The 16,807-nt window shown below is 38.8% G+C and overlaps 1 protein-coding gene across 2 annotated transcripts in view; it reads left to right on the forward strand.

Moving 5' to 3' along the window:
• Positions 1-16,581, forward strand: part of LOC122842618 (pro-neuregulin-3, membrane-bound isoform) — a 424,235-nt gene extending 407,654 nt beyond the window's left edge. For both annotated transcript variants that reach the window (XM_044136652.1, XM_044136654.1), the window contains 3 exons: positions 4,089-4,192; positions 7,284-7,469; positions 14,864-16,581. In XM_044136652.1, coding sequence (XP_043992587.1) covers positions 4,089-4,192; positions 7,284-7,469; positions 14,864-15,482 — 909 coding nt within the window. In that variant the 3' untranslated portion in view covers positions 15,483-16,581. The remainder of the gene's footprint in view (positions 1-4,088; positions 4,193-7,283; positions 7,470-14,863) is intronic.
• The last annotated feature ends 226 nt before the right edge of the window (positions 16,582-16,807 follow it).

Raw genomic sequence — 16,807 nt, forward strand, 5'->3', positions numbered from 1 at the left:
ATTCTGTACAGAACTAAAAGTATTCATTCCTATGTATTTTTGTTTGTTTGTTTTGCCAGATTGGGATGTGCATTCCATGCATTTTTAAGAGCTGTACGCTACAGACTATTGGAAAGTGGAGCATATTTATGGCCTTGCAGCATTTTCCTGCTGCTAGATCAACTACCATCTCAGTCTTAAAGTCAAATCAACTTTTTTTAGCTTTACATTGTGTTGTGTTATTTCCTCATGAAAAGCATACCAGGAGTGTTGCTTTCATTTTTTCATGCATGTTTTAGAAATTCTTTAATCTCCATGGCAACCATTCAGCTGACACTACATGTCTGGTAAACACAATGCTGCCCCTTTAACCTTGTGCATACTGTAAATAAAAATCTTTTGATTTCTTATCGTCCTGCATGTGGGTCAGAAAAGATCCTGACTGCCTCTAAACTTTCTTTGTTCTAAGTGACATCAAGTCATTCCTCAAACTTCTCCACTGAAAGTCTGTCTCTTATCATCCCAAACAACCTTTGACAAATCTGTCTGGTACGATTTCTTGTCCATTCTTGATGTTTAGGCTTGTGAATCTTATCGGTCAAGCTTTATTAGAGTGGACACCTTATGCTGTACTACCAGACACTTTGGGTCAGTTTCAATTATGGTGGCACATGGGTTGACTCTGACTTCCAGACCATTTAATGTTAATTGGAAATTTTCCTCAAGTCTCTTTGCAGTGAGTCGGCACATTTTCTTGTTCAGGCATATTTTATTCACAACAATGTTAACTATTCTAATGTACTCCAGTGTTCCTTCTGTCTTCAAAGCAATATGTAATTTAAAATGATGTTGTTGGGGTTTTTTTTTTACTTATTTTGCACCTTTTACTTTACATATGGATCTTTGTATTATCACTGTTAGTCTCTGTGACACTGTAAACCCAGGGCCCCTTCCGTCTGAAGCCTTGTCATGGTGAGGTTCTGTTGATCAGCTGTTAGGTGTCGTCTTGATCTCGTGAAGTCACAACGTGAGCAGCATGATGAGGAGGACCGTTTCAATAGCAATTCTGACTGAAGCAGGAAATCTATTAGCCAATACATTGGTTGAATTCCTGTTTTGATTTTCTTTTTTTTTTTTTTTTTCTTGTTAAGTTCCTTGTTGGGAAACAGTAAGTTGTGCAAAAAGTACTGAAACACTGAATGATTGGACATGTGAATTGCAGTACGGTAGTCAAGAGCAGCAAATCAAGGAGACTGAGATGAGATCAAGACTTCCAGGGGTCAGATAAAGTCTGGACCAACACCAGCGCCCCACACAGCAACACAATCACTTGATGAAAAGTGCCTCTGAAACTGATCTGAAAGATCCATATTTCTTTAAAAACACCTGGAGATGAAACACTTAGAACGCAAATAAATGTAACCATCTCAGCATGCAGCTTCACTGTGGGGAGTTGTACACAGCTGATATCAGCTAATGTCGATGTAACTTAATATTAGCTACTTTATGCCTCATTATTGTTTATCATAAGGAAAAGTTCAACTTAGGCACAAGTTGTCACCACATGCCCTGTTCCCTCAGTCTCTCAACGTTAACCCTGCATTCACTTACTTCCCTTGTTAGAAAAGATTTAAGACTTTGAACCAGTAACAGATTTTATAGAAAATAAATGAATAATTTGTTAATTGAGATTACAAGACTGACTTGGGAATATCAGCTAATTATATTTTTGAATTTATTGAAATACATTATTTGAACTAACAGTTTTATTTGAAACAGGAAGTGGAACTGTTAGATGTTTTGTTTTCAACGTTAGTCGTCTCAGCAGTTTTTTCTATTATTTTTCTGTTATTTTCTGTTTGTCGGAACAATTAATTAATTAATGAATTAAGGCTTAATTAAACTAGGCTGGTTCAGTTAAGGCTATCATTTTTGGAGCTTCTATCTCTACATCCCTCAACAATATTAACTATATTAGGTGACATTAGTTTGTGCACCGAGCTATGTAGCAAAAAACTGTCATGAAATGGAAACTAGGGCTCTAAAACACACAATATAAACTGTACACAAGTAGCTAACTTAATGTATATCGCCAATAATCACAAACTTCTGTTCTAACCAGTAAATATAACAGTAAGATTAAACCAACTGTCTTTATAAGGAGCTCTCTTTCTGTGACGTAGAACAGGCGATCAACATGAACTGACTTTATGAAGAGTTTTGTGTTTGCAGAGATGAAATAGAAAACGTCAGACAGAATGCAACAAAATCCACATGCAAAAAGTGGATGGCAGATTTCCAAAACATTGTAGAAGGTCAACAATATAAACTTGTGGAGCATTTTTTTCATTTGTTTTTGCCAGGCTTAAAAGTTTTTTATGGATCCTTTTATACCTAATAAGTTAAAATAGCCATCAAAAAGAAACTATACATCTCCGTGAACTTTGACCTTTCACATAAAAACTTTTGCGGCTATGTAAAAAGGCAAAACCATGCTTTAATCCACTGCAGGAACAGAACAGAGTCAAAGAACTGCTTTGATTTCATTGTATGTGTTCTTAGAGACGTGGGAAGGAATAAAACCACCAGAGTTAATCCAGATATATTCTGTCAAGGATTTAAGCAGAGTAGACGTGATTAGGGTAAAAGGAAGGCAAGCCATAAAATAAACGGTTATTGCTCATTTTTTCCAAATATTTCTCAATGTAAAGAAGAAATTAACACATTCATTTCATAAACTCTTTAACATATATTCATGTCTATGCTGGTTTTCTTTTTTTTTTCTCCCCACAAGGGGGTCTTTTTGTGGGCTCTAGTGTCCCTTATATGACAGTAGGCTGACAGGAAGGAGGGAGGCAGACATGCAGCACATGTCGCCGGGTCCGGGAATCGAACCCGCGACTGCCGTGTTGAGGACTCAAGGCCTCCAAATGTGGGTCGTGCTATCCCCTACGCCACCACAGCACGCCCATGTCTGCTGTTTTTGACCTGTTCTCAACTACTTAGCAATGGAATGACCTAAATTTATTCTGAACCTTTTTGGTTATAAATTATGAAAAGCTACCTGGTTTTACAACTTTTTAGATAATAATTCAATTGCCATCATTTCTGAAATCATAAATATTTCTCAAAGAATTGTAACTCAACCTCATGCTCTCGTGCTTTTTGTTTTCTCAGCTATCGGCTGTTTCCTCTCTCATCAACACATTTTCACTTAGCTCAGAATATAAAAGGGCAAGAATGAGACGTGCATTTTCTCTTTCTAATTAATGGTTACATTTGTGTTAAATCCATGCAAGTAGGGGAGAAAGAATCGTGAGTGATTTTATGTTGCTTTTCTCTGAGACGTTTAATGGAATATGTGTTGCTCGGTGTCATGCAGTGGAGAAAAAACTAATTAATAAAAAATAATAGTAAGATGTATTAATGTTTTCATATTTCTGAATAATAACACACAGGTTTCAAGCTTCTGCCATTAGTTAAACTGCATTTACTAACAACCGAGACACACAACGGACAAACTTGTAAAAGTGCTTCTAAAGTTTACAAAAATAATAAATCATTATCTATAGTGTCTTAACAATATACAGGATACAATTATATAATGTTTTATTAAAAAAAGAATAAAAAAGGTTTTCTCCCCTATTAACTTGTAATTACGGAACAGAAAATAACGAAGGTAATTTTAAGTTGCTTCTGTCTCAGCAGATAATGGAATGAGAGCAGAGCGCAAAAGCCCCCTAGTGGTGGATGTGGTACTGCCGCTCAATCCCAGAAAAGGCTTACTAGCCGAATACTGCTGAACAGATTGCAAGTCTCTTAAATAAAATAATACAAAGATTTATGCAACATGAAAAGTACATTTTTAACTATTTTCTTGCTGTATTTAGATTGTTTATATGAAATAGTATTTGTTCTAAACTTTTTTAATGTTATGAAATCATTAAAAGTTTTAGAATATCCCAGGACAGCGCTGGAGAAAAAAATAATCATCCTTCAATCTATCATATTTGCACTCACAGAATCAAGGAGATCAGAGTAAGTTGAGGAAATCTGAAATTGATCTGCAGGATTTCTGATGGCTTGTTTTCTCTCTGTTGTGTTTCCAGTACTGTAAGCGTCCCCCCACGTCTCGCCAGGGAAGTGTGTGTGAGTCCAGCTTCGTCCCCGCCCCGCCGCCCAGCGGCTCCAGAGGCGCAGCCAGACATCACCGGTAAACCATTTAGCTGCTCCCACATTCTGAATCGGATGTGACTATTCTCCTCGCTTCAGGAGGGAATGTAGATTTTTTTTTTTTTTACCAACAATGAGGAACTTCTGTGTCTTCCCTTGTAATCAGCATGGACTCAGTGAAGAGGGGAAATTGAATTATCCACATTACAGTGCCAGCAAGGCTAATTGCTGATTTTCAGAAGGATGGTGGTAATTATAATTAAAGCTATAAACACTTTAACAAGCATATCTATAGCAGTCATGAGTGCAGTGGAAATGGAACAGAGACGAAACGAGAGCCGGCCAGCGCAGACATGTAAGAGCTCAGAAACCTTTTCTCACGCTGCTGGCTGGGCTTTGGCATGACAAAACACACAAGCACACACGCACGCATGAAAACACACAGAAATGACAGCCTCTATCAAAGCAAGGTTTCTGTTAGAATGCACAAGAACAAACCAAATAAAACATTTTCTCCCAGTTTGTCACTCGCTGATGCTGAGAAAATGCAACGTGGTAACTTTTTATGAAAAACTGAACATGCTGAGTGGTTTTTCAGCATAATGCAGGTTTTGTGCTCCACATTAGTTCTTAGCAGTTAGCAGAAGTATAAAAAGCAAGTTCAGCCCACAAGATGAGAAAGGCAAACTCCATGTGTTTGACTTCACAAAGTCACTTTACTTTGTACTTTTTGAAGTGTTATGTTGCGGTGCTGTTAGCATTTCACCTGAAGTGGATACTTCCTTTACCAATTGCTGCTTTTGATAGGAACCAACTTCAGTTTTCTGTTCTCTCAAACAGTTATAAAACTTTAACAGCTGTTCATAAAAATATGCAAAATCTACTTTTGTTAGCTTTAGCTCCCCCACTCAGCTCCTTCAAACTAGTGGCAGCAGGAATTAGCAAACACCTAATATAACCACACATCTGCTGAGCTCATGAAATGGACTACTTCTCAGTTCGACGCTCCTAACAGCATCGTGGAGGAGCATTGTTGTGATGACATGCTGAAAGTGGGCCTGCCAGGAAGAGTAGGAGCTTCTTAAAGAGACAGAGACCCAATTTCAAGGCATCAGATACTGCTATGATGCTAAATAACATTTCTTTTAAGTCATGTGTGACATAAGCAACAATTTTGTAGTAACTGAAGGTAACATAGGATTTGGTCTTTTATTACATTCAAACTAATACCAGCTTATCAATATTCCTATTTCTGCCTGACACTGTCCAGCAGTGTTTAAAGTTTCTATGTCTTTCAACAGTATAGACCCACTCAAACTTAGAATATTACTGGAAGCTTCATTTATTAAATCTGACTGCCTCTACAAAATCCCATCACTCGTTTGTGTACATTACAATGTTTTGTTTTGGGGTTTTTTTATTTATTAATTTTTTTTTTAAACTTAAATTAGAATAAATCACATTATTGTGCAAATGGTGATCTGCAGTTCATATTGAATGAATCCTGACAAGTTTTACAGCTGCTGAAACATTTTGCAGTTGAAACAGACAAACCTGAGCTTGAATTATTTTTGTTGGAAGCTGGTCTCTGCACATTTGAGAAAAATCTGATGTTTTTGGGGGACTTACAATTTTGTGACAACAACCGCTACTTACCAGCTGTGTGTCCATTACCTGTTAAAATAATAATAATGATTTAACTAAATACACCAATTAAGAAAAACACAAACGCATTTTTCAATTAGAAGGTTTTGTGCTGGGAGGAGGTGGTTCTTCAGCCGAATCAAAAGAGATGTCTTTTGCAAAACTGCAACCAGAACATCTTTTTCACATCCCACAATTGATGTGATCATCAACTGGCTGTTACTACTGGCAAAAACCACAAAGAAGACAACAGGAAGTGGTAGGAAGAGGATGTTTTTTAATTATTATTATCATTACTTCAAACAGTTAATAAAAAACATTGTGTGACATTCTAATGTGTTGAATGTTAGAATGGTGACTAAATTGCTGACTAAAATTTCCCCAAAATGCCGCACATGTAGACGCTCCCAAGTACACAGAACTTGTTGCTCCAACACCTTATCGAGACGCCAAAGTCTCCTCTGATTAGCTGATAGGTGACTGTGAAGCTGGGAGTCAGTTTAGTGTATTTGTTTCTTGTTAAATTAATCCAAATCAACCTCAGGATGACTGGATAATAATGATTGTAGAGGGGCAGCTACAGAGGGAAAGGCTTCTCAAACTCCTGTCTGTCCTGGAAGCTACAGGATGTTAGCCGCTGTTCATCTACTCCTCCTGATCATCATTCAAAGCAATACGCTGGCCTTACTCTGACAGCTTGACAGGTACATCCTGTCCAGGTGTGAAGCTGAAATAAAAAACAAAATATTCTCCAGACATTTCTTTTGTTTCCCAGCAACTGGTACCAACCTGTACACTCTCAACATTTTTCTAAAAGAAGCAGACTAACACAGAAAGGAATTTGCTAAGAGTAGCAAATTACTAAAACTAAGTGAACTCCGTGAAATGTAAGAATTATCTGTTGAGTTAAATATATAAAAGTCAGAAACGCCATATTCTCATCAATTGGTTTAAACTTCTACAACAAGACCAAAAATCTCTGAATGTCTTGATCATTAATTATTATGCTACAAACCATGGATCTAATACTAATAAATTGCAACATGGTGAAGCTCAAATGTAATCTGATATTACATCAAGAATATCAGATTTAGTGGAGAAAAATGACCAAAACAACAGCTTTGACAAATTAACAATTTTCTACTGTTCACCATCATTCAAGAAAATGTTGTTCTATTTAATTCTGTTTCATTCAGGAAGAAATCTAATTTAATTTGGTATTTTCATCTGAGTTAAATTCTTCTACACTCCTTAGAATAAATTACTTCCCAGCTGTTTCACAGAAACATTGGTGTCATCACAATTCATGAGTGCCAGATTTGTTTCCCTGGCAACGGCGCTGGTTGCTTTTGTACACATGTTAAGGTCAAATTCCACCATTATCCAAGAAGTTACACTCATTCCATTCTCTGTCATGAACAGAAATATTGCATTAAAAAATATGTTTTTAATTGTCGAGTTTTAACGATATTTTGTTTCCTGTACAGAAGCGGCTCCTTGTCCCACAGCCCTGTGCAGAGAACCCGCTCAGCTCACTGGTCAGCTTCTCGCAGAACGCCTCCCATAGCCAGAGGACGGCTAAACCCAATCGGAGGACCCAAGTTTTCAGGTCCTGCCTACGAACACCTTCAGGAAGTAGACCCATCTGAAAAGGAAACAGAAGCACAAAAAAGGTGAGAGCTGAGCTGCTGCGTTGTCACCTTTGTCATCTCGCCCCACCTTTCAAACACGTTTCAGTGCACTCAGTTTTAGAATTATTTCTATTTGTATTTTTTTTTACTACTGTTAATTTATTGGAGTAACACAAAATGACCGCAGGCCTATTCAGAAATATATCTGTGTGTCTATGTGGGCTGGTTTGGAAGTAAGAGCAGCTTTTAAAGCGAAGACATTTTTAGGTTCTATTCACACCTCCTTCTCCCAGTCTTTACGTCTCCACCGCTTTTCTGTGCCGTTTCCTCTCGACGCTGACTCAGTATAATTAAAACCATTAAGCAAAAAATACAGACCTGCCACACACAAAGCTTTGGATCTCATTTCAAGCATGAATATTTTTAAAGTCAATCCTTTGGAAGTGATTTTTTTTTTTTTTACTTAAAGAAGAATATGAATTTTTAGCACCCTCTGTTCCTCCTCATCCTTTTGTTTTTATCCGTTCTCCTGAGCCTGGGTGGAAACAGGGTGGCTTCACGTTGCCGTCTTCACATAATGTGGCGATGTGGCTGAAAGGAAACGCTCAGGCTGGTGCTTTACAGAACACCTGCCTACTTCTCTGGGCCTTCTTGTTACACCTGCCTTAAATAACAAGATCAGCTTTTTTCTCATTGTTCTAGCTTAGCAACAGTAATTAAATCACATTTCACATAAACCTGGTTAGCAAGCACAGAGAACCTGTGTAGAAACAACTCCTGTAGAATCCATGTACTGTATGTAGCTAGATACAAAGTGATCCTGGATAAAAACCTGTTAGAGCCTGAAAAAGACCTGATGCTACAGAGAACGGACTCTTCCCTCTCTGACACAATTTGGTTCTATGGATCACCGGACGTGTGAAAGTGAGTTTTCACATTAGATGTACTGGACATTCTACCACCATTAAGAAAAGCCGGTCAGCAGTAAATAGCTGCTCGAACAACATCACTGTTTCACCCTTTAAATTTTCTGTATTTCTGAGCTCCTTTCATAGGTAAGTATGCTACTTTTTTAGTGAGTAAAAAAAATTTTAATTTGTATTTTTCCTTAGTGGATGTGTTTTCCTTTGTCACCATGTCTCACTTCCCGTGTGACTCGTGACATTCCAGTCAAATTGCTGAATAGTTCTGACTAAAGCCAGCAGACCCCGGGTCAATCTTGATCAGACTGTCAGAGACTTAGTCATTGGAAGTCACTTGTGGTCTGCCAGGCCCCAATAAATATAACATGTCCTCATTGCTGCAAATGTCATCTGACCCAATCTTCTGACTCATCAGATGTCTGGTGCATATTGACCTCAGACAGGTAAAACAAAAATGAGCCAAGAGAATATTTTTTTGCAAACCATAAAAGTAATCCTTTGATATTGAAGGTTTAACTACAGACAAGCTCTCCAATCCTTAACATAACTTAAAGTGGAATAGTTTGGTTAAGAATCATTGGTGCAGGACTTTCCATTGAGATATTTGTCCAAACTTCCTTCAGAAACTGGATTTTATTCTGGGATATCATTTGAAAATTACAACTGAAAATACTTTATACTTTAAGTACAATGCTATATATCATAACCCTAAATGAAAATTTGTTGTAGAAGAAAGCTTTATAGTTAAGTTTTAGTTGAAAATGTTATGTAACCAGGTTCTAGTTTTCTGTAAATAATCCATATCTTAATGACACAGAATAAAATCCGGGCTCTGCATTTGAGTTCAGATTAAAAAGTCTTTAAAAGTAAGACTTGCTTGCCAAATGAAATGCAACAGCCTAGAGAAATCCATCAGTTTCTTTTCAACCAGTTACAACTGACAGCAGTGATGAGAATTATTTCTTTCAGACTGAGATAAACGAAACAACCTCTTGGTCTCCGAGCCATTTGTGTCGGGACCACCTGCAGAGAAAAGATGGGCTCATCCCCTCGCCTTCTGGCTGCCTGCCTGCCTGCTTTTCCCTCGGATCGCTAGCTAAAGTGTGCAGCTCTGTTTTTCTCTGTTTGGACACGACTCTTAAAAAAAGTTGAGATTCTGCCAGAGAAAGTCAAGTGAAACTTTCTTTTTCAGTGTCGCAAATACTTTTGTTTGTAGAATCAATTTAATTTGCTAATATACTGTGAAATGGGACACACCTTTAAGGAACACTGTCAATGTATCATATAAACAATGACCTGTTAGTTTTCTTTGTTAAAAATGAAATGCTACAATATCAAATTTAGTATGCCGAAATGCCTTATTATTGGCCTTTAATAAATATTCATTATAACCGTAAAATACTCTACAGTAGAATAAAATGTCAGCACATAATTTTCAAAAAATGTCTGATTAACTATAACTTTGTATTTAATAAAAATGCAATTATTATAAAAGACTTTAATTATGTTTCAAATTGTAGGTACAAAAAAAAGCTGAACCCTCCAACATCCTGACGTATAAACACGCTGCATGTTGTTGTTTGCATCCAGAAGATGTATGTGTGCGCACTATGCTGGGCCAAAAGGTCATTCTTCTACTCGCCATCTGTAGCCGCTCTGCCATGGTACCACAAATCTGTTAACTAAATAAAATCTGGAGCTGTGGGGATTATTAATTTAGTGTTGGACGCCACAGCAAAAGTTGATATCGCACAGAAGAAACACTGAAGAACAATTCAAAACCATTCATATTTTCTGTTGCTCTGTGTTGGATGTGCTACACACAGACCTGTTGCCGTAGCAACTGACTATCGACAATGTATGACGCTAATGTATCAGGATGCAGCATCAAAGAACATGCAAACTTTTTCCACACAAAGAACACAACATTCAGTCCATTACAGTTTAATGTTGTCAGGCTTTATGTTTATGTTGCTATTATTAATAAGTGATCGTATGAACACAGCTGTGGTTGATCATTTAAACACCTTCTCTACTGATGATTAGTAAGAGAGTTGGTGTGGGGGGTCGTCTTTTTTAAGCAAACCAAAACAACAAATTCTGCTGCACATCTACATGTTAAGGTTGTGAAAGTCAAGCTGGCATAACTGACCTACGTCCCTCTCTCTCTTGTTACTTTTTTTTTTTTTATGAAAACCTTTTCCTGGCTTGTGAAATGTGACACCTATGGGCCTTTTTATCTAATTGTTGTGCTGTTGACAATTAGTAGCAAAGCACTGCAACCATTTTCGTTTTACACTTCATGTTGCGCTATGTTGACAACTTGACAGCTAAAACTAATAATAGTCTTACTCATGTGATGTCACGTTGCAATGTGTCTGTTGACATACAAAAACTGTCCATCAAAGGACTTTACATGAAGAATATTATTTAAACGTAAAGCGTTATGGTCAACGCTCCCTTCAAGGTTCTGTTTCAGACAGGGTGTCCTGTTGGTGTTATCTACATTTAGGCACATCAAGACAAAAATTTCAGTTACCAAAACACACACTCAATTCATACAATCTGTACGAATAGATGAGCATACACGCTCATTCTGATCACACACTTGTGCTTCCAGGGTCACTAAGCCACACACTCTGGAGCCATGGCCCACCATCTACTCATTCATTGTCTCAGAGACAAGATTTGTCAGAACGGCAAATGGACGGACAGACAGCCAAATCCCTTTACTGTAGCATCGTTGCCGGGGTTGCCATGGAGGCATCTGACCACGACTGCGTGGAAGCAGAGAAACATAAAGATCCAGAAATAGCAGGGAGGAGAAAATCCAAAAATACACAAACATTCAAAGAAGGATGTAACAGAGGAGTGTGCAGATAGTTTATGACAGCTAGAAAATGTGCTTAGAAATTAAAAAATGACGGTGGATTCTTTTTATCCCTGATTCAGAAGCCTGGTGTTATCTCAGCAAAATGGCTGACAGGGAGACAGAAAAATTGTTACGACTATTTTCAGATAAATCTTTTGCCCAACTAGCTGATGAAGAAGTTGGGTGCCTCTTTATATGCTTCCTCTTTTTTTCCTTCTTTCAAATAAGGAATAGTTTTTCTCTACTTAAGTCTGCCCCATAGTGTGCTGTAAAAACACACTTGAATGTATTTACATTTTCTCACACATTTAGTGGGATTTTAAGTGGCACATCAAGACAAAGTAGTTTATAAATGTGATAAGCCCTTTTCAATGCAACCACAAAGTCTTTTGTACATCTAAAGATTTAATGTTTTCACAGATTTTTCAAAATATTTCCAACTCAATCAGATTGGAAAGAAAGATTAGTAAAGCACTGTAGTTTTAAAGCCGATCACTGATCCTTACAAAAGCCGTCCAACAAGACACAATGCTAATGACACGCTATTGGTTGGCCAGTGCAAAGCAGCCAATCCAGGTGCACCACTCCATTTCTTTGGCATTGAGGTGCTGCACCCCAAAAGGGGATATACACAAGACTGTAGATGTTGCTTATGCTGCAGTGCTGAGACAGTTTCTTCTGTATTTATTAAGGCATATTAGGTGTTTGAACTATTAAAATAGATCATTGTATAAGTGCTCTATACACTGGTCACAGAGCACCACACGGTTCTGCAGACAGACTCCTCTGTAAGCAACAACCTTCTAGTTTCCATCCAGGGGTTATTAACCATTCGTACAAATGTACACGATTCTTCACCATGTCAGATAAACATTCCTCAAAAATATACATCTCTTCTGCAGATACAAAGCCACATAGTGGAAAAGGACTAGTTGAAGACAAATATGAAATATTTGAGTACATTTTTGCATTAAACACGGCAACAAACGTCTGACCAACCAGACAACACTTTGCACAGATCTCTGGTTCAACCAAGGCCTGGTGTCGAGTTCAGCAGGTGAACAACACCTTCAGCAATGAGAACCGATTTCTGTAGTCTCACACATTCCAAAATAATCTTTAGAGCAACAGATGAATAAAACTTTCTGTTGACACTTCCACCTGTAATGAACTCCCATTTAAGATAAAAGCCTGGTCACTTATCTTTTCCTCATTTGAACACAATCTCCATGGGTTTTTGTTTTTTTTTGCTCCACATTATCTAGCTTTGCCCTGCGGGTCTCTATTTGGACTGCTCTTCATAGATTGTTGCAATCTGATTATGTTTCAACACATCAAAAGAGAGATTTGTCTGTGAATGTTATCTTGGGAATTAGCACCCTCGCATCATCCTTTCTTATCGCTTGCAGGATCCTCTCTGCGGGCTCCCCCAAATCTCCACTCTGCTTTTTTAGGAGCTTTTTTTGTATGCCGGATGGAGAAAAAAAAAAACACTGCAGAGATGAAACAAGGAATTGATTTCCCCAAAGTCTAAAAAAAAAATGTACTTTTAGACAACAGTGTTATTTTTAAATCAAAGATGGAAAAAGGAGAATTTGTGATGAGGATGAGAATTTGCAAGAGCGTCAGAGTGGACATCGTTGTTTCTGGGGAGTGTTATGAATGATTAGACAAAGATAAGAGCCTCTCCTGCAGATTAACGCTGGATTTAGACCCAGATAACATAACGGTTGGTCTTAGAAAGAGATTATACCAGGAGTCAGTGCAGCCAGATCTGCACCTAGATACAGAGATGAGAAGTTTGTGGCAGTGGAGATTTGGGTTGAAAAAACAAACCCTTTGGAAAGTCGGTTGGGCTCGTAGTGAAACTGATAAAGGACTGAGGCTCAGCTGGATGAGTGGGTCAAACTTCACGGGACCCTGAAGGAGACACTGCATTCATTAGTGCTATCTTACAAATCACAGTAACTTATTTAATTATCTGAAGATAACAAAGCTGGCTCTGTGGGGATAAGGTGGTAATTTAAGGGGTTATCTTAGTTCAGCCAGCAGCTTCACCACTAGATGGCATCATTTGTTAAACTTGTCACGTTTATCTGGTGCGAGGAAATGTTGTTTGGTCTTGAGCTGTTTGAGCCAAATGTCCTCTGCGACAAAAGTAACACTAGCTGCGTTTACAAATTGCACAATATTTGCACAATTTGACATTTCAAAATAAATTTGCTTAGTGGAAACATGAGAATTTGGAAAAAAAACTAGTTTTTTGGGCTTTTTGGCCATATCGACATTGGTTTACTTCGCCAAACTGCAATGGAAACACTTTTTTCACATCACACAAGTCACATGATCAACAACTGGATGTTGCTACTGGTGCAAACCACAAAGAAGACAACAGGAAGTAGTTGGAGGATGATGGCGTAGCATGATTTTAATGACTTATCATGTGAACAAACTTATTCATGTGACTTTAACTGTGTTTCTTATTTACTGGAAACACTGCAATTGTGAAATTGTGTTTTTTTTTTAAATATATTATCAGAATGATGACAGATTTGCTCACATTTGTAATGGGAACACAGCTAGTATAATCACAACATCAGTGTTTATGACAGCACCCACTGGAACTTATGCTGGAAACAATAAATTGAAATGTAAACGTTTAAAGACTAACTTAATAAACTTAATAAATAAACTGGATAAATTTAGATTAAAGAAAAAACACCCACCTGTCCTGCAGGACAACATGACAACATGGGCAAACAATTTAACAATAATACCACAGAAGAAGAAATAAGGAGGAGGGGCTCCCAATCTTAAAGTCATACGCTTATTACAATGTCAGAGTTATCAAAGGTGTTACAGTCAGGTAAAGGAACAATCCGAATGACAAAAAAGACATTTGTCTAATTATAACAAAAGAGAAGTAAAATCAATTCTTATCATAGAAATGTTTCACAATACATATATGTACACATGGAGTGATAGATGATAGCTGAAGTGGCAGAGACTAAAAACAAAAAGTAAAAATATTAGGACTTTTCAGACAATACCAAACACGATGGTGGGCAGGTTTGCCGCCAGCGGTCAAAGTGTGAACAATGCGTACAGAAGAGTGTGATTAAAAAACTTCTTCCCTTCTTGCAGCCACACAGTCTCTAAACCCAACTCACAGAGCATTTTAAAGCAACTCTTGACCTGAATTACCCCTCTCCTCACAAATCAACACACAATGCTGTCCTTGGCGGAGGCTCGAGGCCCCAGCTCCACTCTCTTAAAACTTGTTAAAATCAATAATGAGAAGAACTCTGTTGCCTCCTCCTTGTCTTTGTGAGAATCTTTGGAGGTTTTGTGTGGGGGCGTGCGTGCGTGCGCTGTGTGTGTGTGGGTAGACTCAGATATAAAGAGATGAAAGAAAGATGTCAGACTCATTTTCTTCTCCCTCTACATCCTCGCTTTTAGCCTGTGAGACGGCTGAGGGCGGAGAGATGTATTCTGCGGTCGGCGTGGGAGTTTGAAAAGGCGATTGAGTTGAAAACACAGCAGAGACACGGTGACTTTTTCCCCAAAGTGAAGGGTGGAAGTTTTCTCCAGCTGAATAACCTTTTCTCCTCTCCTCTCTCTCTCTGTCTTGTCTCGTTCAGGGTCCACTCCCAGGAGGAGAGCCTGGGCTGCGACACCAAACAAGATGCCTTTGTACATATGCAAACTCCTGTTTCCATGGAGACACAGTCATTGGCGCTGCCTTGGTGCGATAGAGCGCAGGTGCGCTCCCCTCCGCAGAGCAGCCGCAGCATAAGGAGACCCGGCCGCCGCCGCCACAGCCTGTCCCCGCCTCCGCCGCCGTTTCGCTCCTGTTCCATCCCCATCATTCCTTCCGTTCAGGGCCGCCATGACAACGAGGTGTCCTGTATGCAAACCAGCCCAGAAACCACCGAGATGTCAACAACCGGTGAGGAGGAGAAGGACCAGGCGGCACGCGCCCGGCCCTCCTCGTCCTCGTCCTACTTGTGTTCCTCCGCCGTCGGGCGGCGGCAGGAGGCGGCGGCTCTGCTTCTGGAGGAGGCGCAGGAGCAGCTCAGAGCGTTGGCTCTCGCCCACAGGAAGCAGGAAGAGGTCGGGAGCGGCTCGCCAGCAGCCACGCCGGCGGAGCCTCGAGAAACTGTTTGCTTCCTGAACCTTAGTGGCGGAAGCACAGCGGGACTCGGCTGCGGCGGACCAACGCAGACCCAGCTGCTGTTGCACAGAGACCCGGTCCAATGAGGACGCTCCGTTTTCGGGACACGCACATTTTTTTGTTTTTGGTTTGATACTGTTGGCAGACCTGGTGTTCTGTATCTGTAAGATGTGAATGGAAAATGTCAATTTGAAAAAAAAAAAAAAAACATCACGGGAAATCCTATTAATATGCATACTGTATGGATACAAGTGTACAAACACTCTGAGTGGCCAACTTTCCACTGACTGACCGTATGGAAAAGAGAAAAAAATACCTTCAAGCTTTCATCAACAAAACACTTCTACTTAGACAAAAAGAAACCAAATAGTCTGTCAAATCCATGATGTTTTTAACTGTAAAAAGAACATATAAATATATATATAAATATAAATATATATGAAAATAAATATATGGAATTTAAAAAGTGACCGAGTACAAAGTTGAAGAACACAGGAATGATATTTTGGTTTAGTCTTTATTTCTCCACCCTTTGTTTTGTATTTAGTCACACATTTGGTAACGAACAGCTTCGTGGTTGTTGCGCCGCACGTCCAGGATCCAGGAAGTCACCGTCGGAGGCGGAATCTCCTCTATGATCTCACCCCCTCTGCCTTTTAAAAGAAAAAGACTGTGACCCAGCCAAGATTTACACTACTGCCCTCTGTGGTTTTCAACATTTTTCAGGATTTACGGCACAAGAAAAAAAACACGAAGGGAATCAGGGAGATGAATCAGCTTCCTGAGGGGGGAGGATTATAACTAGCGCTTCTTTTCTCCGTTTTTGTTACAAAGGATATTTTCACACAGAGGCGCACACACACACACTTATTTGTGCATTATTTACTTTGTTGGCTGGTGTTTCACAATGAAAAGAACTACAGGTGAAAGATGGACAGATCACAGGAGTTAATCTGATATTTTTTTAGTTTGTTGTCCATTTTTAGTTACTAATGAACAATGCTGCTTCTCTGGGGTTGATGGGGGATGAACCATGTCGTTTTGGTATTGAAACAAGAAATAAATGTCTCTATGTTGTATCCTAATGTATGAATTGGAAGCATTTGAATTTCTGTAAGAAGTCACAGCCCAATGTTTCTGGTGTCAAAAAAATGGTTGCAGTTCTGGTAAAGATTTTTCAAAATATCACTTGGTTGGTTGATTGATTGAGACGAATGTCGACAGCAGTGACAAGTTTTAACCCTCTGGCTTAAAGACAAGGGCCATTTCAATATCTCCAGTTAACCTAAGCAGATTTTTCAAACACAGTACAGAGAAAAACAATGTAACTCTTACTACAAATTTAAAATTTTCCCATTTTGTCATCTTAGGACCACAACGTTCAAAACATATAGTTGGTATTATTTAGGAT

The sequence above is a fragment of the Gambusia affinis genome, linkage group LG13, assembly GCF_019740435.1.
Source record: "Gambusia affinis linkage group LG13, SWU_Gaff_1.0, whole genome shotgun sequence".
Classification (NCBI taxonomy): domain Eukaryota; kingdom Metazoa; phylum Chordata; class Actinopteri; order Cyprinodontiformes; family Poeciliidae; genus Gambusia; species Gambusia affinis.